The sequence below is a fragment of the Rattus rattus genome, chromosome 10 (genome assembly GCF_011064425.1).
Source record: "Rattus rattus isolate New Zealand chromosome 10, Rrattus_CSIRO_v1, whole genome shotgun sequence".
NCBI classification, from domain to species: Eukaryota; Metazoa; Chordata; class Mammalia; order Rodentia; family Muridae; genus Rattus; species Rattus rattus.
In genome coordinates this window covers 32606788-32631787 of record NC_046163.1, presented here as the reverse complement: position 1 = coordinate 32631787, position 25000 = coordinate 32606788, and the positions used below count along the sequence as shown (strand labels likewise).

At 47.6% G+C, this 25000-nt stretch overlaps 1 protein-coding gene and 1 pseudogene across 1 annotated transcript in view; both read left to right on the top strand.

Annotated features, from left to right (window-relative positions):
* Lamc2 (laminin subunit gamma 2) overlaps positions 1 to 25000 on the top strand; it is a 61546-nt gene that overhangs the window by 31580 nt on the left and 4966 nt on the right. Inside the window, exons 6-22 of the mRNA XM_032915006.1 lie at positions 475 to 597; positions 1945 to 2134; positions 5316 to 5428; positions 6292 to 6510; positions 7095 to 7277; positions 8973 to 9218; positions 10940 to 11088; positions 13419 to 13575; positions 13864 to 14069; positions 15801 to 15880; positions 17193 to 17342; positions 19056 to 19200; positions 20184 to 20333; positions 20819 to 20933; positions 22082 to 22281; positions 24323 to 24481; positions 24572 to 24671. Of these exons, the coding sequence (XP_032770897.1) occupies positions 475 to 597; positions 1945 to 2134; positions 5316 to 5428; positions 6292 to 6510; positions 7095 to 7277; positions 8973 to 9218; positions 10940 to 11088; positions 13419 to 13575; positions 13864 to 14069; positions 15801 to 15880; positions 17193 to 17342; positions 19056 to 19200; positions 20184 to 20333; positions 20819 to 20933; positions 22082 to 22281; positions 24323 to 24481; positions 24572 to 24671 (2685 nt within the window). The remainder of the gene's footprint in view (positions 1 to 474; positions 598 to 1944; positions 2135 to 5315; positions 5429 to 6291; positions 6511 to 7094; positions 7278 to 8972; positions 9219 to 10939; positions 11089 to 13418; positions 13576 to 13863; positions 14070 to 15800; positions 15881 to 17192; positions 17343 to 19055; positions 19201 to 20183; positions 20334 to 20818; positions 20934 to 22081; positions 22282 to 24322; positions 24482 to 24571; positions 24672 to 25000) is intronic.
* LOC116911075 lies at positions 17563 to 18295 on the top strand (annotated as a pseudogene).

Below are 25000 nucleotides of genomic sequence, written 5' to 3'. Positions count from 1 at the left end.
TGGCATACGCACACACATAATGTGGTATGCACATACACATACTGTGGCATGCACACACACATGTACACACACTGTAGCATATGCACACACACTCTAGCATGCATGCACACACACATAATGTGGCATGCACACACACATGTACACACACTGTGGCATGTGCACACACACAAACTCTAGCATGTACACACACACACATAATCTGGCATGCACACACACATGTACACACACTGTGGCATGTGCACACACATACCCAAGAAATATTTTTACGATAGCTATTTTTTAAAGAGGCAAAGCTGCTGAAGACAAGAGCTGGTAGGTAGGAGTGACTGGGGAATTCCGGTTAGTGTAGAAGAAGGCCAAAGTGCTAAGAAAACCCCTTTCTACTCCTTCTGGGGCTCTTTGGCCAGTGAGCCTTGCCTTGCCCAATTCAAAGGACAATGGGAGTGGTCTCAGAACGGTGTTGTTGTCTTGCAGATGAAGATGGTTGGAAAGCAGTTCAGAGAAATTGGGCGCCTGCAAAACTCCACTGGTCACCGCGCCATCAGGACGTATTTAGTTCTGCCCGAAGATCAGACCCAGTCTATTTCGTGGCACCCGGTAAGTGTGGGGTAGTTTCTGCAGAAGCCAACTGATAGGACTACAGAGTCAGGAGAGGAAACTGTTGGAAAATGTGATGTGGGACCCATCACCGTCACTGGAGCGCCAATAGACAATGGGAACTTGGGCCCAGTCTGATAAGTCACCATGCCATGACACTGTTGAACCATCCAGGCATCCCGGAGGTCAGCCCTGGCCAGGATTCCCTCTGTTATCCCCTATTAGTCAAATGAGCAGTTCCTAGATTTCCCGTAGAGCATGAAGTCAAACTTACAGGTCTATTGAGAAGCAGATGGAAAAGTAGACAAAGTCATGTCTTTTAAAAAGTTAAAACGTTTATTTAATGTGTATGTTTGTGTGCGTGTGGAAAGGCACACATGCGTGCAGGTTCCCTCAGAGGCCAGAAGAGGGTACTGGGTCCCCTGGAGCTGGGGCTATAGGAGGCCGAGCCCTCTCCAGCCCCAAAGCATGTGCTAAAACTTTAAAAGTATTGTTAGTGATCTGAGCCGCAAAGGCCTGGCTGGAATTTGAATCCTAGTTCATAACCTTAGCTAATGAGTACTTCCCAAGCAAGTGGTTCTTTTTAACATCTCTGAGCTTTAGTCCTCTCAGCTATTAAATGTCAGTGGGCATGCTAATAGTCAAGAATTATTGCCATCAAATATGAGCAGAGCTAGGGAGATGGCTTAACCCGTGAAGTGCGTGCTGTGCAAACGTGACGACCTGCATTTGAAAGCTAAGAACTCACATGAAAAGCCGGTGATTGTGGCACATGCCTGCAACCCCGGCCCTACAACAGTAGAGACAGGAGAATCCCTGGGGCTTGCTAGCCAGAGACACTCGCCAGATCGGTGAGTTCCAGGATCAGTGAGAGACCGTGCTTCAAAAATGAAGGTGGAAAGCGGTGGAGGAGGACACTCAACTCGATTTGTAGCTTCCACATGCCTGTTCCCATGCATGCATACACTTCATGCTCATCTGTAAACACATAAGCACACCCATAAACACATGCATGCAAATATGATGAAAAACACTTATATACAACAAATGACACTCTTGCTGTTGACCTTGAATCTTTGTCCATCGGTCTGTCTATAGTGGCCATGTCATGAACCATCCAATAGGGAGAATTGTCTTACATTAAGGCTTCTCTGGAGCTATGTTCATAGCCAAAATATCACACCCACATCCCATGACATGACTGACCGACCTTCTGTCACAGTGGTTTGGGAAGGAAGGATGGGGGTCACAAAGGACTCCAACAGAAACTGATGATGTTAATTTAATTCATTCACGCGCTTGTCTTCCCAGCAGTACCACTGATCTTTTCAAAACTCCATTTCACAGCCAAATTTCTCGGTAATCAGCAAGTGAGTTACGGGCAGAGCCTGTCTTTTGACTACCGCGTGGACAGAGGAGGTCGACACCCATCTGCCTATGATGTGATCCTGGAAGGTGCTGGTCTACAGATCAGAGCTCCTCTGATGCCACCGGGCAAGACACTTCCCTGTGGGATCACAAAGACTTACACGTTCAGGTAAGAAGAGGCCACAGGCACATCAACCAACTCGGGCCGTGTTGTTTTCTTCATGCGTTCATCCCAGCACGCATGCAGCCAGTAGGCTTTTCTGAGCCATATGGTGTTACATGCAGAAACAGGACACTATTCCTTCCCTGCAGTAGCTGGCAGGTTCACAGGCATGGGAAGAAGATGATATACAGCCAGTTGGGTGACTGAGATAACATGGCGGACATAGGTATTCTGAAGACACATAGAGGTACAGCTGCACTGGGGTGATGGAGACACTTGTCCCGAGAAGGTGAGGCAGTGTGGAAGGCGGTCTTGATGGAAAGGAAGAGGATGAGGTCAGCGGGCAGAGGAAATGTACTTGGAATCACTGATAGTTGAATTCCAGTGGAACAAGAAGTGGGGTGAAGACAATGTGGGGGGAGGGTCATTGAGGTCAGAGGAACTGCTGTAAGTGACACTGCAGAGCCTGGGTACATCCAACAGAAAGTGGCTTTGGAATGATGAGTTCAGAGAGGCAGGGGAGGGAAGCTTGCCCCCTCGGTGCTCTGTACTGTGTTAGAGGCTAAGAAAGATGGGATAGGATCTTGGTCCTCCAAGAGCTTGTGACTTGGCAAGAGACGTAACTCACCTATGAGGACTCACGGTCCACTCCCGTAGCTGCCTCAGTGCCGGGCTACAGTCGTTTTGAAATGAACTTAATTCTGCCTGGAGCTGTCAAGGAAAGCATCATGAAGGCATCAAGTGTGTGGGCTGAGAATGGAAAGGTACACGAGGCTATTCTGGAAAGAAAAACTAGAGGAAGGATGTGTAGAGTCATTACATGGGGCGAATTATATAAAAATAAATACACACACACACACACACACACACACACACACACACACACACGAGTCCAGAGAAGCTGTTGGATCCTGAAACTGATGATAGATGGCTGTGAGCTACCATGTGGGTGCCGGGAACCACAGTGCTCTTAAGTCCTGAGCCATCTTCCGAGCCCCACAGATGAGATCTTTGTAGCATGGATAAGGGAGATGGTAAATTCGATGGATAAGTCTAGAGAGGACTTATCAGGCTGCATTGTATGTGCTCACCTCTTGTCTATGCTGGCAAGATGATGGGAAGCCACTGAGAGGCTATGCATCAAGAAGTGTCACCAGGCAGAGCGGCTCACACCTTCAATCCCAGCATTTAGGGGGCAGGTCTCTGACTTTAAGGCCAGCCTGGTCTACATATGAAATTCCAGGACAGCCAGGGCTATAGTGAGACTTTGTCTCAAAGGAAAAAAAAGGCTCATGGGTTGGTGAGATGGCTCGGCTGATAAAAGCCCTTGCTGCTCAGATCTGGTAACTTGAGTTTGATCTCTGGAACCTACAAGAAGGCGAAAAGAGACCATGAAGTTGTCCTCTGACCTCTATATGTATACTGTGACACGAGACGCCCTGTCGTGCACATACGCACACAGTAATAATTTAAAAATTGTAAATTTATATGTGTGTATGTGTGTGCTGGGGGTGTGCCCATGTGAGTCTAAAAGACGATGTTGGAACCCCTGGAGTCTGATGACAAGCACACCCTTCCTGACTAGATTCTCACATAAGGCAATTGCGAACTACCTGATGTGTGTGGTGGGAACTGAACTCTGGCTATGCCAAGAGCGGTATATACTGAGCCATCTCTCCATCCCAAATGATATACATATGTGGTGTCGCCTGCACAGGGATGTCCTGGAACTCAGAGATCTGCCTGCTTCTGCCTTCTAAATGCCCAGCATAATTAAAAAACAAAAACAAAAAAACCCCTTTGCGTATGTATGTGAGTCTGTATATTATGTGTATGTACATTTGTGTGTATGAGTGTGTTTGTGAAGGTATGTGATGTGGGTACACGTTTGTGTGAGTGTGTGTGTGTAGGTATATGACATATATATGCACACTTGTATGTATGTGAGTGTGCATGTGAAGTGAACTTTGAAAAGGACAACCTCAGGTGTCAGCCCTCGCCTTCCACCTCATCTGAGACAAGCTCTCTGTGCTGCTTGCACTGACATACTCTTAGCCTGTAGAGGACATTCACGGTGGATCAGTGAGGGAGTAGGGGGCCACTAGGAAGCGAGAGAGGCAGACTCAGAGCACCCACGCGAGCTACGTGCTTAGTTAACTGAGTGCTGCTTATTCTGGTGACAAGCACACCCTTCCCGACTGGATTCCCACATCCTTGGCTTAGTGAGCTTATTCTTTGGGGTTCAGCTTACACGCTTTCTTTGTCTGAGCTTTCTCTGAACCCCAGGCAAAGTTACAGACGTCACATGTTCCCACATTCTGTTTGTGAATTGCTAATAGCCCACGCTGTATTAAATTATTCTGACTCCAATGGCCGAATCGTAATCATCTCTGCTTAGTTTCCTTGTTCTCCAGTCCCATAATTTCTTGCCCAGGCCAAGGACAAAGTCAACTTTGATTTTTTTTTTTATTTCTTTCACTAATTTATTCATTCACTGATGTGCTGGGATTAAATGCAAGACTGCATATATGTTAGGCAAGGGCTCTACCACTGACTTGCATCCCCAACCCCACAGCTGCACATTATTTAATCAACCAGCCAGGGAATGAAATGAAAATGTCTTTCTAGTCAATAGTCTAGTAAAAGAAACCCGGGCACAGAGGCGACTGGTACAGACACCAAGGCGTCCGTTCTGATGGCGGCTGCAGCTCGTGATTGGCACTTACTTGTTGTGTGTGAGACCTGGGTTTGATCTCTTGCTATTACAAGAAGATTCTGAGGAGGGTAAGGATATGGACAGATGGAAGGAATCAGTGAAACGTGCCCAGGTCACAAGTAAATCCCTCAAGAACAGAGCTTAGGATGAACAGTAACTTCCCAGGGCCAGAACCTGGGGAAGTGAAATGTGTCTAGTATTGGCTTAAGCAATGGCTAAGACACCGTGTGTCTGAGGGCTTGGGACCAGCTTTTGCAGTGATCCCTGGAAATACATACACGGACACACCCTCCACTGCTTCCTGTGGGGTTCTCCCTTCCGGTGGAGAAACTCCAAGCTTCTGTCTCCTAGAAAACTCAAAGCAGGGAGGCCAAAGCTCAACTCTTCTCCCCTTCTCGGATATAATTTGTATCGGGTAGCAATGTGTCATGACTTGAATTTGTAAGCATCGAAAAATGTTCAATTATGCAGATTAAACGAACACCCAAGCAGTCACTGGAGCCCCCAGCTGAGTTATTTCGAGTATCGAAGGTTACTGCGGAACCTCACAGCCCTCCTCATCCGAGCTACGTACGGAGAATACAGTAAGTGACCAGAAAAGAGCCAAAGACCTCAGCCCAGGTTTTAGCTTCATCTGCTTCGGAGGTGTACGGGTAGCAGCAGGCTCTTGTTAGGAAGATAAACTAACCCGATGGTTTTCACTCAGAAATCCTGTGTTTTATATTCTTTTTTCCTAAAGGGAATGCTTCTCTAGGGAGAGGCCAGCTCTCATGAAAATCAAATGATACTTCTCTGCTGAGTGCCCCTTCTTCAGTTCGGTTATGTGGAGGGGACAATCTACAGCTAATGAACATATCCTCTGTTATTCCCTTTTGTGACCTTTCTAGGTCTGGCCCTCTAATCCTACCTACAATGATTTAAAGGGGGTGCTTCACACTTCTAAACACTGACTAAAGAAGTGTGGCTGGCTTGCTACGTCCATAACCCCAGTGCCTCACATGCAGCAGGGAGTAGGGAGAATGGCAACCAGTAGTTTGCCGAATGGTAAATATTTCCCAGGTACGTTATGCCAGGTAGCATCTCGTGTAATTCTCACAACAAACCAGGAGGCTAGACAATACTATCACCTCTCTTGTAAACTGAGAACGTGAAGTCTGGAGAGATCAAGGAATTTGCCAAATTCGCACAGCTAACATGGGTTCAGCCACAAGCTAGACCCTAATTTTCCCGATTCCAGAGTACAGACCCTGAATGCTATAGTGGCCCATGTACCATGATGTCTGATCACCACCTGGGCAAAGAAAATAAAACCCTGGGTGCTCTTGAACTGGTAATGGTAAACCAGGCTGGCCATGAGTTGGCAAAGACTCTCCTGCCTCTCTCTCCCCTTGTGCTGGGTCCACAGACTGGAGGAAGCCACCATTCTAATGTTTCCTTTCTATTGCAGGTACAGGGTACATTGACAATGTGACCCTGATTTCAGCCCGCCCTGTCTCTGGAGCCCCAGCACCCTGGGTTGAACGTTGTATATGCCCTGCTGGGTACAAGGGACAATTCTGCCAGGAATGTGCTTCTGGTTACAAAAGAGATTCGGCAAGACTGGGGCCTTTTGGCACCTGTGTTCCCTGTAACTGCCAAGGGGGAGGGGCCTGTGACCCAGACACAGGTGAGTGAAATGACACCTGGACCAGGTGTCTCGGGGTAGAGGCAGGGGAGTGGGTCTCCTGTAGAAGAAGCAAGGGTGGAGGAGGAAGTGTCATACCTGAGATCACTTAGGAGATGGAGAAAGAATGGGGAGTATGGGACCGAGGTCAAGGGAGACGGATGTGGTGACAGTACATGTGACCTCTTCCATTATGGAAATGCCATAGGCTTGTGAGCGAAAGGTGCCAGGTTACAGGAAATGACCGTCATGCTCCGTACAAGGTGGGGGGATTGGTGTTGAGTTGCAGGAATTGTGTGGGGAGATCAAAGGCAAGTCAGGCTCTAAGTGAGGGTGGCGGCAAGTGGTGTGACCGTGAAGGGCAGGGGAACAGTGCTATGCTGTGGACAGTGAGGGTGTGTGCGTGTGAACTGAATGCGACGGGTTATCCAAGGTGGTGGCCATGTTTCTATTTGGATCAAGGGTGAGAATGAATGCCAGTGTTCAGATGCTGGGGGGGGGGGGCTCTGGGAAGGCTGGGGCCTCCAAAGACCAATCCCCACATTCCATCCACACTGACTCCGACATTTCCTTCTTCTACACTCCAGGGGATTGCTACTCGGGGGACGAGAATCCTGACATTGAGTGTGCCGACTGCCCCATTGGTTTCTATAACGACCCGCACGACCCCCGCAGCTGCAAGCCGTGTCCCTGCCACAATGGCTTCAGCTGTTCCGTGATGCCTGAGACAGAGGAGGTGGTGTGCAACAACTGCCCCCCTGGGGTCACAGGTGAGGCCAACACTCTTCTTCACTTAGCTCCCTGTCCCGACGCTGTGGACATGCGTGAAGAGCTCCCGTTCTGAGGAATTTCTGGGAAGTTATAGTGCAGGTTAATCTACATGTGCGCATTCTAAAGATAGGGAAATGTGGCATCTGAGCTGTGACCGGAGGGAAACACATGGCGCTCGCTTGCTGACAGTCTTGTGAGTTTATTTAGGGAATGAAAGTTTCAGACCAAGTACATGCTCTAAGTCCCCCTGCCCCTCCAGGATCTTCTGTAGCCCAAACTGGCCTTGAACTCAGTATTTGAGGATGAACTTAAACTCCTTTTGAAAAAAACTTACTTATTTATTTTTAATTATGTGTATGGGGTGTTTGTGTACAAGGGTGCAGGTGCCCACTGGGCCGTTGGATGCCCTGAACTAGTCATAAGTAGTTGTGAACAATTTCATTCGGATGCTGGGAACTGAACTTAGGTTCTCTTTGGGAGCTGAAAGTGTTGTTAACCACAGAGCCATCTCTCCAACCCTGACCTTGAACTCTTGGTCTGTTGCCTAAACACCTCCCAATTGCTGGGTGTATAGGTGTTTGCTACCATATCTGCTTTTATGCAATCCTGAGGGATCAAACCTGGAGTTTTGTGCATGCTGGGCCAGTAATCTACCCTCTGAGTTACAGTCCCAGCCCTAAGTAATCTATCCTCTGAGTTACATTCCTAGACTTAAGTAATCTACCTTCTGACTTACATTCACAGACCTAAGTAATCTATCCTCTGAGTTACATTCCTAGACTTAAGTAATCTACCTTCTGACTTACATTCACAGACCTAAGTAATCTACCCTCTGAGTTACATACAGTTCTAGACCTAAGTAATCTACCCTCTGAGTTATAGTCCCAGTCCTAAGTTACATTCCTAGACCTAAGTAATCTACCCTCTGAGTTATATTCCTAGACCGAGTTTATGTTATTTTCAAACGAACTAGGATAAGAAGGTTACCTCTGTGTCGCTTACCTCTTCAATCTGAAAAACTAAGCATTCTGCAGCCGTCCATGGTGTCACTGAACTCTCACTGCCTCTTTGTCCCTGCTGGCTTTTATCCACATGCTAATTAAGTCTCTTTGTGGTGCTGCACTATTCCAATCTGTGGTGACCAGGCCATAAAGTGGCAGCCTCCACCCCTGCCACTCATCTGTTCCCGAGGGTACTGTCCTGGGAGCCTAGGATTAATGCAAGTCTTAGGGTTTTATTGCTGTGAAGAGGCACCATGACCAGGGCAACTCTTATCAAGGAAAACATTGCATTGGGACTTGGCTTACAGTTTGAGAGGTTTAGTCCATTATCGTGAAGGAGGGAAGCATGGCAGCACCCAGGCAGCCGTGGTACTGGAGAGGCAGCTGAGAGTTCATCTGGATCTGTAGGCAGCAAGAAGATACAGTGACACATTGAGTTTGGTTTGAGCATCTGAAACCTCAAAGCCCGCCCCCAAGAGATACAATTCCTCCAACAAAGCCACACCCACCCCAACAAGAACACCCCTCCTAACAGCGCCACTCCCTACAAGCCTACGGGGCTATTTTCACTCAAACTAATACAGTGTACCTGCCCGTTTCTTCTACCAAGTGCCTTAGGCCTCTTTCTGGTCCTGCTGCCTCTGGGGAACAATCTTGTCTGGGTTGACCACACGTTCCTTTTTTCCTTCCAAGGTGCCCGCTGTGAGCTCTGTGCAGATGGCTTCTTTGGGGACCCCTTTGGGGAACGTGGCCCAGTGAGGCCTTGTCAGCGGTGTCAATGCAACAACAATGTGGACCCGAGTGCTTCTGGGAACTGTGACCAGTTGACAGGCAGATGTTTGAAATGCATCTACAACACAGCGGGAATCTACTGTGACCAGTGCAAAACAGGTTACTTCGGAGACCCATTGGCTCCCAACCCAGCAGACAAGTGTCGAGGTAGGACAATGCCTCTGGACAAATTATGCACCCCTATCTCTCTCTCTCTGTGTATGTGTGTGTGTGTGTGTGTGTGTGTGTGTGTGCATGCGCATATACATTTGTGTGTGTGTGTGTATGTGTGTGCAGGTGTGCACACATGCACATGTGTAAAGAAATATGAACTTGCTTGAGTGTACACATGGCACAAAGGCAAGGACAGCTAATATCGTGAAGCAACTAGTTCCATGACCACGGCTCCTGAATGATCTGCACCATTCATTCCTGCCAAAACCAGTCTCCCCCGCACACATTCCAAAAGCGGCATTAAAGACTCTCAAATGGTTAAACCTGGGTGGGAAAAGTACGAAGAGGTCAGGTTTACATTCCTGAGAGAAAGAGCAGATAAAGTAGGGCCACTTCCTATGCCCAACCCCAAGGCAGGTAGGCAGAAAAGAAGCTGCCAGACCTGTCACCAGAGAGCAATAAATGACTGGCCAGTGAGCTGGAACAAACCCAAGAGGGGAGGGGTCCCAGTTGTAAAGCAGTTTAAGAGACCCTCTCAGGAAGTCGGTGTGATTATGTACAGAAGGTAACCACAGAAAGTTCTTCCGAGGGGACTCAGCTTCAAAGCAGCTTTCACAGGGGGCTGCTAAGGGCTGCTTCAGATCAAAGCACAAGAGTGCAGGTGTGTCCCTCAGTCCCCCAGCACAGCGCTGCCCTCAAACCCCAGAGTGCAGAGCCACGGTCGGCCCCTAAACATAGACACACAAAGGCTCCGGATGACTCTGGTGCCTGGCTGGCACTTAGACATGTGCCCCTTAATCAGGTTCTGACACCAGAATATCTACCTAGAGATGCTTGAAGACCCCTGTGACCAGGTGAGGTGGTTCATGCCTATAATCCCAGCACTCACGAGGCTCAGGTAGGCTAATCCTGAGTTAGAGGCTAGCCTGAGCTACTGAGTAAAACCTCTTTTTTTTTTTTTTAAGTAAACAGACACATAGTGCATAAATGAAAACTTTCATTGTTTTAGATTTCATTAAAATTAGACAATATCCTTTGCCCTGCTATTGGGCATTTGCCTGCAGTTTGCACCTCAGTACTAACGCAGCAATGAGGAATCCATCCTAGCTCCTGGGGAGTTCATACACTAAAAAGGAAGAGGCCTGGGAACTATGCAGGTACAGAACACTTAGCTCGGAGAGCAGCCTGTGGGCTTTAGAGTAGCATCCCTCCCACTGGTACATCCTGCTCTCCCAAGCCTAACATGGCACTCAGTAGGGCCACTGCCTCCCCTCGCCTTCCCTGCAGTGGCAAGAGAGGAACACTGGCTCTTCTGGGCTCTCATGGCTGCTTCCTTTTATTTGTCCTAGGATCTGAATAAATCCTCTGAGCTCACATTCCTCATCTCTAAAACAGAAGACACTGTTTACAGCTGGCTTAAAATAGGCCGTTAAAAAAAAAAGCACTTTCTAAGCAAAATCAGGCTGCCAGCAAATACCCAGTAGGCTTTTGGCACAACGAGAGGAGGAAGGTGATAAGCTCCCTGGCACCCCTTCATTCGAGCGCACACATGGACCTCGATTGTGTGGTTCCCTGGGCTTGCTTCTGTAAGAATGTGCTTGAGGCCACAGCCGAGGGATGCATCTGCCAGTCTCCGTGTTCTTTTTCCCCTTGCTGTCCCTCCCATTCTGGGACATTGGGTGGGAATGCGCCATTTATCTGCATCTTATCTCTAGCTTGCAACTGCAACCCTGTGGGCTCGGAGCCTGGAGAGTGTCGGAGTGACGGCAGCTGTGTTTGCAAGCCAGGCTTTGGAGGCCTCAACTGTGCGCACGCCGCCGCCCTAACCAGTTGCCCTGCTTGCTACAATCAAGTGAAGACTCAGGTAGGCCAACTTCTCCTTCCCAGGCCCCAGCCCTAGGCAGTCAGACTCTGAGTGGCTGTGTGTCCTGGTTCTGTCACAGGTCTGGATCCTCTAGATATAGTGTGGATGGGTATTGAGATACATTGAGACACACACACACACACACACACACACACACACACACACACACACACACATACACACACACATACACACACACACACAAACACAAACACACACACACACACACACACACACATATATATATATATATATATATATATATATATACTTTTATGGAGAGAGAGAGAGAGAGAGAGAGAGAGAGAGAGAGAGAGAGAGAGGTGCGCAATAGCTCAGAGAATAGAAGCAATCCTGACAACCCTGAGTTCAAATCCCAGACCCCATGTAAAGGCTGAAGGAGTGAACCAGCTCCCTGATGTTGTCCTCTGACATCCACAAGTATCCCCTGCCAAGTGTATGCACACACACACATGTACATGCATGTGCATGGGCTCGTGAGCATGCACGCACACAATAAATACACTAAAAGACTTTAAAGCATACTGCATAAAGTATAGAATGTTGTGTATAATAATTTTATGGTGAATTTACATTCTCATCTATACCATTTTAAGTATCTTCTGGCAGATCCAGTCATTGGACTTGACAACTTAGTGAATCTGGGGGAGAAAACTGGATTCAGTTTTCAATGGTCAATGTCTGAGAGTACTGGTGATTTTTCTAAGTGGCCTGGACACATGGAACTAGGAGTGCCACTCATGTCCCCCAGAGTCTTGAGTCCAGTCCTCTCTCATTTGTCCTGGTTAGTTTTGTTGTTTTGTTTTGTTTTGTTTTGTTTTGTTTTGTTTTGTTTTGTTTTGTTTTCCAACTTGACACAAGGTAGGACCCTCACCTGAGAAAATGCCTCCACCAGACTGAACTGTAGGCAAGGCTGTGGGACAGTTTCTTAACTAATAATCATTAGTTAAGATGATTACCCAGGCCGCTGTGGGTAAAACCCTTGAGCAGGCAGTCCTGGGCTGTGTAAGACAGCAGACTGGCTTGGAGAGCAAGCCGGTAAGCCGTGTTCTTCCATGATATCTGCTCCAGCTGCAGCCCGGAGTTCCTGCTCTGATAGCCCTGTTTTACTATTATGGGCTGGAAGCTGGAAGTTGAAATAAATGCTTTTCTCTCCAAGTTGCTTTTGGTTGTGCTGTCACAGCAACAGAGAACAAATTAGGACAGCGCTTCAATGCGCTGCTTCCCAGCTGGGTCCCCTCCCGCTCCAAGAGATGTCCTTATAAACCAAATTCCAGAGCAGATCCGTGGTGACTCGGGCGTAATCCCAGCATGCAAGAGGCCGAGACTGTTGCCCAGAGTTTCAGGCAATTCTGAGCTAACTAGTAAGTTCCAGTCAGCCTGGGCTACAAAGTGAGGCCCTGTCTCAAAACAACAAAATTATAAAACTAGAATTTAAACTCCAGAGAAGAGTGTACTTGATGTTGTTAATTACTAATAATTCTTTTCCAGACGATACAGTAAGGGGAAGTTGAACTTCAAAAGTAGAAGCACTCAAGTTGACTTTAACATTTTTTTAAATTCGTATGAGTGTCTTGCGTGCTTCGTGTCCGCTTGGTGCCCACGGAGATCCAAAGAAGGCGTCCGCCGATCCTTTAGTACTGGAGTTTCAGAAGGTCGTGAGCCACCATGTGGGTCTGGGAACTGAACCTGGGTCTTCTTCAGGAGCATTGAGTGCTCTGTGCCACTGAGCCACCTCCTTAGTCCCACAATCTTTTTTTTTTTTTTTTTTTTAAAGATTTATTATTTATTTATTTTATACGACTACACTGTAGTTATCTTCAGACACACCAGAAGAGGGCATCAGATCCCATTACAGATGGTCGTGAGCCACCATGCGGTTGCTGGGATTTGAACTCAGGACCTCTGGAAGAGCAGTCGGTGCTGCCATCTTTCCAGCCCACGATCCTTTTTTTTTTTTTTTCACCTACTTAATAGCCTTTGGAAGGCTGTCTCATGTAGCTCAGGCTGCCCTCAAACTCACTATATAATCTGAGGACGACTTTGAACCTGTGATCCTCTTGTCTCTGTCCCCCAGATGTCAGGATTGCAGGTGTGTCCCATCACACATCTTGCAAAATAGCATATATTCTATTTTCATTTCCGTAGTGGTAAGAACAGAGCCTCACTCAGCCAGTCTGGCTCAAGAGTCTAGATTTCCACCACCACCAATCAAGCATGTGTAGCTATTGACGCCTATACCTGTTGCAACCCTGGGGTGAGCTGTGGTCTTGGCCCTCTCCTCTGATTCCTTTCCTGGGTGCTTTCAGATGGACCAGTTCACCCAGCAGCTCCAGAACCTGGAGGCCCTGGTTTCAAAGGCTCAGGGTGGTAGCGGGGCAGTCCCCAGCGAGGAGCTGGAAGGCAGGATGCAGCAGGCTGAGCAGGCCCTTCGAGACATTCTGAGAGAAGCTCAGATTTCAGAAGGTGAGGAGGCCAATTGCCTGTCCTAGGGCTACTACGAGGTTCATGCCCTGGAAAGAGCTGTGATCTGGGTCATAAGACTCTTTGTGTCAGCTCTGTGGTATCTGCAGCCAGCCCTTGCCTGGGTGGGAAGTGTTGTCTATGACATTCTCCTGGCTCCTGAGTGACAGGGTGGAAAAACTGTCACACACGTTTGTCATTGATGTTTTTCTCATTTATCTCTAAGTCATTCGGTTTTGCCGGTTAACTCGGTCATTCCGTACCAGCCTTGTTTTCCCTCTGTGTGTGCAGGTGCTATGAGAGCCCTCAGCCTCCAGCTGGCCAAGGCAAGGAGCCAAGAGAACAACTACAAGAACCGCCTGGATGACCTCAAGATGACTGTGGAAAGGATTCGGGCCCTGGGCAGTCAGTATCAGAACCGCGTTCAGGATACGAGCAGACTCATCTCTCAGATGCACCTGAGCCTGGCAGAAAGTGAAGCTTCCCTGCAAAACACTGTATGTTTGCCTGGTTAGCATGTATATTCATTGAGGCCATGTTGGATCGCACGCCTGCCCCACAGGTCTCGCTGGCTGACTCTCTGTCCCTGGATTTCTTGGTCTACCTGGCAGGTAGCTGGGCTTTTCTTCTTTGTGACAAGTCTGTTTATCCCTGTACCCTTGGCCACCTGCAGTTTCCCAAGGAACTGCATTATACACCCCTCCCTAGTTGATTTCTCTCTAGCCACATTTTCACAATAGACAGAATCCTGCCTTTCCTCTTTCCTGTAAAGTTTAGCTTAGTTTATATTTGTAGTCTCAGCCCCTGATGCTAAAGGACAGAGATGAAGAAGCAGAGAGGTAGAAAGGAAGGGGTCTGATGGGGACATGGGACTGAAAATGAGTGAGCGAGTGCCCAGATAATCAGCACACGGGCCTTGTGTAGTTCAAGGAACACTAGGAGAGGGAGCGGTGAGTTTGAAGGCTATAGAGGAGCAGGGCCTGGTGACAAGAACACCTCTGACCCCAGCACTCAGGGGGCCCAGGCAGGAGCACAGCAGGCTCAAGGTCAGTCTCCCCTATAAGGTGAGTTCCTGGCTCAAACCAACCCAAGCAAACAATGAGGGCGATCATAAGATTAATGAATAGAGAGGAACAGAGGAATTGGGCCGGCCAAGTTTGGTAGAGGCAGGAGGACCAGGAAAACAAGGTCAGACTCCACTCAGAGGCCAGCTTAGGATATGAGAAATCCTGATTCAAAAAACAACAGCGATGAATTAAATTAAAAAGGGAAATCAGAAGGTAATCAGCTAGCGTAGTACAGACATCACATTAAAATTGTTTTGATTCCTCCATTCGATAAGTTTATTGTAGAAAATCAATAAAAACCTCCTATAATCCAGATACCACTATGGCCGTTGTCAAAACTTGCTACATCGGTCTGGGAAGACGGCTCAGTGAGTACATCGCTTATAGTGACAGCATGGAGACCTGAGTTCAAATCCCCAGAGCCTAGTAAAAGCCAGCTGTGGTGGTACACGCCCTTAGCCCCAGAGCTGGGAATAGGGGCAGAGACAGAAGGACCTCAGGGTCTCACTGGCCAGCCCTCCAGCCAAATGGCGAGTTCCAAGTATCTCAAAAAATAAGGTGGAGAGTAAAAAAGAAAGGCATCCAAGATCAACCTCTGCCCTTCTCACGTGTATACAGATAAATATGCACGCACACTCACCCTTGAGCACACACACATACATGTACATGTACTCTCGAGCACACATGCTCACACACACGCAGACATACACACTCTTGAGCACATACATATACATCTTGATATATATATATATTGTATTTTTTGAGGCAGGGTCTTAATATGTAGCCCAAGCTAGCCTCGATATCACCATCTTCTTCCTGCTTCTGCCTCCGAAGTATTATAAATATATATATATATATATATACATATACACACATGCGCACACACACATACACACACGCACACACACACACACACACACACGTACACACACACTCATATATACTTTTAGATTCATCTATTTTACAAAGACTTCTCTTGAAATTGAGTATCTCCTACAAAGTATCTCTCTTGCCAGCACACACTTTCTAGGTGATCATGGTGACTAGGGACCTTTGTTCTGCGGGGTCAGGACTCCTGTGGCTAGTGAGAATCCTCTTGACACTTGTGTTTAGGCTCCAGAGTCAAATGCAAATGTTAACTGGTTCCCTTTGTTCCCATAGAACATCCATTCCTCTGAGCACTATGTGGGGCCAAATGGATTTAAAAGTCTGGCTCAGGAGGCTGCAAGATTGGCAGACAGGTAAACAGCAGCGTTTGACACCCTGCTCCAGGCAAGACTGGGGAACATTCAGGACTCAAGCACTGGATTTTTGCCCCCTCTGGGCTTCTCTGTAGCCCTCCCCTACCTTGTTTTTTGTTTGTTTGTTTGTTTTTGTTTTGTTGTTGTTGTTTTGTTTTGTTTTTTTCCAGAGCTGAGGACCGAACCCAGGGCACTGAGCTAAATCCCCAACCCCCCTCCCCTACCTTGAAGCCCGTTTTGAACCACTTAGCTTTCAGGGTATGAGAGGGGACAGACAGACAGTCCCCAGGGCTGTTTGGCAGGAGCTCGTGGAAGTATTTCTTTCCCAGCTTCCTCTATGCTCCCAGATGGCTTTAAAAGTCCATGTTAGCTGTGAGTCTTTGGCCTCGTGAAGTGAATCCGCCTCTGGAAACGGGCGTCTGCAGCTTTCAGGGACTCCTCGGCTCCCACACCAGGCCTGAGGACAAGTAGCAACGAGTTGTTTGCTTGCTTGTGGAGAGCAAGAGGACCTCCCCCCATGGAAACCGGCTCTGCAGGACCCCACAGATGACAGGCAGCTCACTTGCGGCTGGCTTCTCTCTATAAATCCTGCCACGTTCAAATGCTTTGCTAGGCTGGGAGGTGGGGGACAGGCTTTGCTAATCTCAGGTGGAATTCTGTCTGCAGAGGGGCTGGCTTCTGATTTTGTAGCATGACCTCCCTCCCGGGGCCCTGGTTTTTGTTGTTTTAATGCTGCTTCCTAGAACTGGGAGATCAGAAGGTTATCGGAGGTTTTTAATTCTGCCTCCTTAGCTGCAGGCTCAAGGCTCACTCTATAGCTTTAATCCAGAGTAAGGAGTAAGGAAGTGGACTCTGGATGTGTGAGACCTTAGGGGTTCTGCTTGCAGAAAACAGTGTATAGGCACAAGGGTCTGTCACTCTGAACCAACCCCCATCTACCCGCCCCATACCTCCTCTGAGAATGGCTTAAACGGAAGTGACCATAGAAGGGCAGCACCATGAGGTGTATTCCCCAGAGCATCTGTTTCTTGACAGTTCCTCCAACCCCATGCGTTCGAGTCAGTTCTGTTTGACTTTTACAAGTCAAACTGCTTCCTTTATTGGTGACCACAGAAGGGCAGCACCATGAGGCGTATTCCTCAGAGCATCTGTTTCTTGACAGTTCCTCCAACCCCATGCGTTCGAGTCAGTTCTGATTGACTTTTACAAGTCAAACTGCTTCCTTTATTCTTTTCTGCAAGAAAGATTTATGTTGCCCGTGCTGATTTTTTTTCCTATGAAAACCCTAATTCTTTATCTCTAATGTCTTCAGCCATGTTGAGTCAGCTAACACAATGAAGCAGCTAACGAGGGAAACCGAGGACTATTCCAAACAAGCACTTTCATTGGCCCGCAAGGCTCTGAGTGGAGGAGGTGGAAGCGGTGTCCTGGACAGCTCCGTGGTACAAGGGCTTATGGGAAAGTATGTTCAACCTGTCCTCATCGGGGTAGCCATAAAAGCTGACTCCTCCCAGTGTATAATGTAGACCACATTAGTAATAAGAAGGAGGTCTGTGTGGAGCCATTATTGTGGGTTTCTGCTCTTTGGGAATGGGGTCAGGATGAAAGCTACCAAGAATACGACCTTCTTTAAGAGACACCGAGCGAGATTTAGAAGGAGGTGAGAAGGTAAAACTGGCTACATACCCAAATACAGGATGATGGTTCACATCACAGACCTCATCTGTCAGATCCCGTGTGCTGGCATGGAGGGGATAGGGTGGTCTGCACAGCATATGCCCATGAGCTACCAAATCACAGTGTAGAAGTTGGCCTGCCACGTCAGGTTGCAGCCTGGTGTACTGGCCTGCTGCTGGTCCCCAGGCTTCTCGACAGGATTGTCACGGGCGGAGAAGATCTAGAAAGGCCAAGTGGAGGTGACTGGAGAGGAACACAATGTGGAAAGCACTGATGGCCAACCTGGTGGTGCCTTCATATGCTATTTGGATGCAGGCCTTGTTTGAACTATAACTGGTCGTAAAACTTTGAGGGTCATGGAGGGAGCCGTGGATGGAGGCCTGTCTATCCTCATAGTGCCTAAGGATTCCCTGGTTACACAAATTCAGTGCAGAAGTACATCGGAGGCAAAGCTTGGGTCAGAGTGTGTGTTGCCTAATGGGGGGAGGTCAGGATGCTTATAAGAAACAGTTCTCTCGGTACACAAAGAACTCTGGAACTCCAGACATGACAGAGGTGATGTATAATAATTCTCATGCTGCAACCCGAGAGGATCCAGCCAATGAGAAGAAGCCTAAGAGAGAAGTGAAGAGGAGGAGGTGGAACCCCCCCAGAATGCCCCTTGTGCAGAAGAAAGATCGGGTTGCTCGGAAGAAGGCAAGCTCCCTCAGAGTTCAGGAACAGGCTGCTGAGAACTAAAGCAATTATTGGCCTAATAATAATAATAATAATAATAATAATAATAATAACAATGGCAAGATAATGAGTATTACTTTGGGGAAAGTATTTTTAAGACTGTGAAGAAGATTATGGTATCTAAGTACAATGTTCTGACTGAGACACGATTATACAGGGAGAGACGGTTACCCTCTAGCTTGTGAAGGTATTCTATAAACCCGTCTGACAGGACCAGAGACAGAAAAATAGCATTCGTATTCTTAGCAGTTGGGAAGCTTCAGTTGAAATTTTCTAGCCAAACCTATACAAGCTGTATTTAGATTATAGAGAGAGCCACTTTTCTAACATATAACCTAGCTTGTTTATCCTGCTTACTCTAATTACACGGTGCGGGCACAGACACATGCACACATACACACACAGACTGAGGAAGATGGGGGCAGGGAGAGGGAGTGTGAGTCACTAAACAGCTTCTGGCTGGTCTTTAACTCACAGAGATCTACTTGTCTGCACATATGTGTGTGTATATATACATATATATATGTGTATATATATGTTTGCATATATATATATATATAAACAAAAAGTATGTTCTGCCACATATTGCTTGTACTTGTAATCCTATTGTAATCCTAGTTCTTGGAGGTAGAGGCAGGAGGATTGCAGTAAGCTTCAGACCTGCCAAAGCTATATCATGAGATCTCAAGGCTCCCCCTCCATTATTGTATTATTATTATTACCATCATCATCATCATTGACCATCTACTTTTCCTCCCCACAGATTAGAGAAGACCAAGTCCCTGACCCAGCAGTTGTCAAGGGAGGGCACCCAAGCCGACATCGAGGCTGATAGGTCCTATCAACATAGTCTCCGCCTCCTGGATTCAGCCTCTCAGCTTCAGGGAATCCGTGATTCGTCTTTTCAGGTGAGACCACTCATCCCGTGTGCACGCCGCACAGATGAACCATCACGGAAACCTCTACAGGTTCTGTAAGGTTGCTCAACCTTCCAGCTTGTTCTCCCCGCTGGCTGTGTCAGTCAGTGTCACATTCCTCAGTGCTGACTGAGGCGGCTGACTTATTAGGAGAAAGGGTTTCTTTAGCTTAGTGCTTCAGACAGTTAGAGACACAATGCCTGCATCAGCTCTGTTCTGCTCAGGGCGGCAGCGTCTCTGGAGGACAAGATAGGCTAGTGTGCACAATCCCTTTAGAGCTCGCAGGGCCTAGAGGCCTACTACACCCCACCCTACTGTCACATCACCCCCAGCACCCATGTCCACCAGAAGCTTAGCGCATGGCTGATAGCCCGTATTTGAAACCTAGCATGGACTTGGGCTTTGTGTGGGAGGTGACAGGTGCTTCCGGTCATCTGTCGTCTAGACTCTGAAGGGGAAAACGACTTGGATGTTTAACCTCGAACCCCTTAGTAGAGAAAAGTGTTATGTCTCCTCCCCAGTTCAATTTCAAATTGAAATCAGTAGAGAATTTCAGTGGAGTCTGATACATTCCTCTATACTGCTAACAAGAAGACTTTTGCTATCAAAGGGCTTGCCTTTTTTTTTTTCCTGCCATCAATCTCCTTAGCGATTGTAACCTTGTTGGATTAAGTTCACCTGCCTAACAACTAAAGACACTCACAGTGATCTCCACAGAGAGATGTTCCATGAATAGATAAAGCAATTGCTCTTAACAATGTTTTTTTTTTTTTTTTTAAAGAGCAGAGACAAAGGAGACGTCCTGCCTGTCATTCCTTGGCATCCTGTATCAGTTATGGTCAGCTTTGGGCCTTTAGGGCAAGCATCTGCTTTCTTGGCTTCTTTATATCCAAATGGTGACAGCAGGTCCTGAAGCTGGTATGGTGACTCGTGTGAGCAGACAGTCACACTCATTCATATCTTTGTGTCCACAGGCGGAGGCAAAGAGGATCAGGCAGAAGGCTGATTCCCTCTCCAACTTGGTGACCAAACAAATGGATGCATTCACGAGTGTGCGAAACAATCTGGGGAACTGGGAAAAAGAAACACGGCAGCTCTTGCAGACCGGGAAGGACAGAAGACAGGTACCTTTTGTCGATCCGTTCGCTCAGCCAATGAGTACCCACTGACTGTATGGGTGGAAGTGGCCAGAACCATACCAGAAACCCTCCGAAGGTCATGGCGCCGCTGGTTACAGAGGGAGTAACCAAGATTGGAGTTCTGATGGAATTAGCCCCACCCACTGAGTCAGCATTTGAACCTAAGAGAACCCAGGCCTTGTAGGTCTCATTTTGGTCCAGGTCTGTCTATCTTGGGGTCAGGAAGTAGCTAGTGTTTAAAACTGTGACTTGCAAAACTATTCCCGCTCCTGAGGGTGGAAATATTTGGAGACTCTCCTCTAAAAGACATATATTAGAACGTTTGTTCCTGATCAGATACTAGAGGGCTTTGCTCCAGCACCCCTAGACTGTGGTGAGTCACAGCGCAGCACTCTGGAGTCACGGAAAAGTTGTGTCAGGGTGATTTTGCTAGCAGGAATGCACTTATTCCAATCTTGTTCTATTTACAGACTTCGGATCAGCTGCTTTCCCGTGCCAACCTTGCTAAAAGCAGAGCCCAAGAAGCGCTAAGTATGGGCAATGCCACTTTTTATGAAGTTGAGAACATCCTAAAGAACCTCAGAGGTTAGTGCTGTGTGATCCAATTTTAAAGGTACACTCACGATCCATGTAAGTCTCCCTTTACCTCCTTAAATGGTAGGTGTAGTGGGTTATTAATAGATGCTTAGTCACTACCTTTCTAAGGTAATATGATCTCATTAATACTTGATGTGGGTGGTGGAAGTAATTCACCTAAGTGCCAGGAGACCCGAGTTCTGATCCTCACAGGGCCCTATGACTAGCTCAAGTTCTCTGCGTGACCTTTCTAGATCCTCCTTAAGGGGAACAGGAGATCTCTAAGGTTCTTCATTTCCAGTGTGTCATGACTGTGTTGATATTTTCCTTTCCTTGGGTGGCTTGGTTGGTTCCAGTATGGCTGTTCTGAAGTAATGACTTGTGGCTCCCAAGGGGTTTGAGAGGTATCTTAATGACATTTGGTTAAAAATTCAACATTTTCCCCTAGCAAACAAAAGGGAAACATCTCTAAAGTCTGAGGAGTCTCGGGGTTGGGGATTTAGCTCAGTGGTAGAGCGCTTGCCTAGGAAGCGCAAGGCCCTGGGTTTGGTCCCCAGCTCCGAAAAAAGAACCCAAAAAAAAAATAAATAAAAATAAAAAAAAAATTAGGACAGACTAAAGTCTGAGGAGTCTCTTCATAGAAAGTCTTTCTATACCCACTGTGACCACATCCCAACTCTCTTCGACCACGCCCCAACTTTCTGTGACCACGCCCCAACTCTCCGTGACCACGCCCCAACTCTCTTCAGCCACGCCCCAACTTTCTGTGACCACGCCCCAACTTTCTGTGACCACGCCCCAACTTTCTGTGACCACGCCCCAACTCTGTGACCACACCCCAACTCTGCTCTTTGGCTTCAAGCTTAGATCTTTGGTCTTTGGAGAGTTAGCTGTTCTTCGTCCGCTTTGGGTATTGATATCCTTTGTAGTGGTGGGGACCTAGGACAAGCCGACAGCTCTCTCAGTGGCTCCTTTGAGATTCTTTCTCTTGGGAAAGAAAGGGCAATCTCATCCACAGCATCTCACATGTCCATCCCTAGCTAGTAATTATTCCCTTTCAGGAATTTTTTCCTCAGAACATCAGGCTCTCTCATTCAATTGTCTCTGTGTCAAGTTTTTTTTTTTTTTCTCTCTCCTTTTTTTTTCCTTCATTCCAGAGTTTGATCTGCAGGTTGAAGACAGAAAAGCAGAGGCTGAGGAGGCCATGAAGAGACTCTCCTATATCAGCCAGAAGGTTGCAGATGCCAGTGACAAGACCCAGCAAGCAGAAACGGCCCTGGGGAGCGCCACTGCTGACACCCAACGGGCAAAGAACGCAGCTACGGAGGCCCTGGAGATCACCAGCGAGATAGAGCAGGTAAAGAAAAATGGATATACAGGCTGCCACAGGGAGTGTCCAAAACAGCATTGTTCCATGGAGAGAGAGCTTCAGCACAGGTCAGCCCCTGTGGCTCAGAGTCCTGGAGAGTGCATAGTAGTCCCACTCCACACGCTCACCCTTCGGTTGGATGGAGTAGTCACCGGCTAGCAGCTATTACTCCATGTTCAGTGCCCCTTTGAACAACACCGTGGGGAGCATCCATGGTTGTTTACTATGGCTCTAATGCTGCTCTCAGAAGATACTTGGAAAAATAGAAATGGCTTTTGCACCATTCAGGAGGCTAGAACGGAAAATTAGTTGGCAGGGCTCCACTCCTCCTGACTGCTCCAGAGGGAAATATTCCTCTCCTCTTCCCAGCTCTAAGGAGGGCAGTCAGTCCTGGTCTTCCTTGGCTCACAGCTTTATCAGTCCCCTCCCTCTTGTGTGATCCCCAGAGTCCTCTGTCACCTCTTCCCTTCTCCGTCCTCCTTTTCCCTCCCTTCTTTTTCTTTCTACCTCCTCTTCTTCCTTTTCCTTCCTCCTTCCCTTTTCTTCTCCTCCTTCTCCCTCCTCTTTCCCCTTTCTCCTCCTTCTTTTTCCTTCTCCCTCCTCCTTCCTCTTCCTTCTTCCTCCTTCTCTCTCCTTCTCCCTCCTCTTTCCCCTTTCTTCTCCTCCTCCTTCCTTTTTCTCTCTCCTCCTTTCTCCTTCTTCCTCCTTCTTCCTTCTCTTTCCTCCTTCCCCTTCCTTCTCCCTCCTCCTTCTCCTTCCTTCTTCTCCCTTCCCTTTTCCTCTCCCTCCTCCTTCCTCTTCCTTCTTCCCCTTCTTCTCCTTCCCATCTTCCTCTCCCTCCTCTCCTTCATCTTCTTCAAGACATGATCTCACTATGTAGCCCAGGCTGGCCACTGTATTCATATCTCAGTCTCATCTTATATCAATCTCATTGAATTAAGGGCCCACCAGTATATGCCAGTGTAACTTCACATCTGCAACAGTCAGTTTTCAAGTAAGGTCATCTTCTGAGTGATGATTCTGCCAGGTCTTTGTTCATGCTAGTAAACTCTTTTCCCCTGAGAAACATCCCTAACCCTTAGGACTTCAACATGTGTTTTAGGGTGTAAACTTAACTTGTAACAATTGCCATCATCAGCGTTTTGATTCTTGGTATGAAATCCCTGAGCTCTAGAGCCTTCTATAACCTATGTCTCAGCTCAGCCTCATTTTAGTCTGTCCTCCACGGTGCCTGCATGGTACTAGGGACAGAGATAAGAACTATCTAGTTCCTTGCTTGAAGGAGCACTTCAGAGAACTGGGGTAGCCAGCTTCACTGTGCTTGGAGCTACAGTGAAGCAATGCTTCTTTGGCTGAGAGAGAGCTCCTTCCTGCTTACTTCTAGGGAGCTGGTGCCTCTCTAGGAATTCAAGAGGTCTTGGCATCTAGACTATTCAACCTCACTTTTAGACCACTTGGTAACCTACAGAAATAAGTCCTAATAATTCTCCTTGAGGACAGTTTGATAAACCTTCCTTTATATGGCATCTAACATAAAGACACCTGCAATTGTTTAATTATAGCTGATCGATAAAGGTATTGATGAGCTTTTTCCCTACAAAGACAAACCCACCAGTACAGCTAACTCAAGGTCGGTATTCCAAGTATAACCGTCTTGGGGAAATCCTTGTAAAGCTGTTCCAAAGACCAGGGCAATAAAGACTGTGAGTGTCAGAGAATGATGTTTCTTGCCCTCTGGATTTGCTCAAATGCTTTCCTGATTGTGTTAAAATTTTTCTAGGCCCTGAACTGAAAGGGAACCAGTGTTTCTGCACTGACCCTCCTAGTCTCTAGAGAGCTAACCTAGAACTAACTTGCTTGAGGGCCAGCCTGGGGAAGGGCGTGACCCCAAGTCTGACTCCGTCATTGTTCATCTGACTTTGCTCCATCAGGGCCAGGCACAGCTGTATTTTTTCTACAATTGTCCTTGGGATGTTTTGAGCCTCACCCTCCCTCTCCTTCCGTCCCTGGCTCCTTTTTCTTCTCCCAGGAGATAGGGAGTCTGAACTTGGAAGCCAATGTGACAGCAGATGGGGCCTTGGCCATGGAAAAGGGACTGGCCACTCTGAAGAGCGAGATGAGAGAGGTGGAAGGGGAGTTGGCCAGGAAGGAGCTTGAGTTCGACACGGATAAAGACTCCTTGCAGCTGGTGAGTGCCGGCGTTTTCCCACGTGAGCTCTCTTTAGTTGCCAAGACAAAAAGAACCTCTCAGAACACCTTTGTGCTCACTTGTCCTCAGGTGATTACTGAAGCCCAGCAAGCTGATGCCAGAGCCAAGAGCGCGGGAGTTACGATCCAAGACACGCTCAACGCATTGGAAGGCATCCTGCGCCTAATAGGTCTGTGGAGCAGCCACAGCGTTCCAGCCCCGGGACTGTCCCCAGAGGACTCGACATTCTTAGTCGGGATGGATGGGGATCTCAACTTTCCTTGAGACCATCTGGAAATCTGCTTTGTCTCAGGGCCCAGACACTTGGGCCAGGTTGCAATACATTTTCTCTGTTTTACCATCTCTAAGATGAGTCACGGAACAGTTGTAATCTGGAAGTGAAGATCTGTGAGTCAGAGCACTGGGTGTGTTCCAGGAAATTCCCAGAAGCTTGGTCAGCTTGAGGGTCCTGCCGAGGAGTCTGGTCTTGACTCTGAAGGAGCCCCTGGGCAGTTTTAA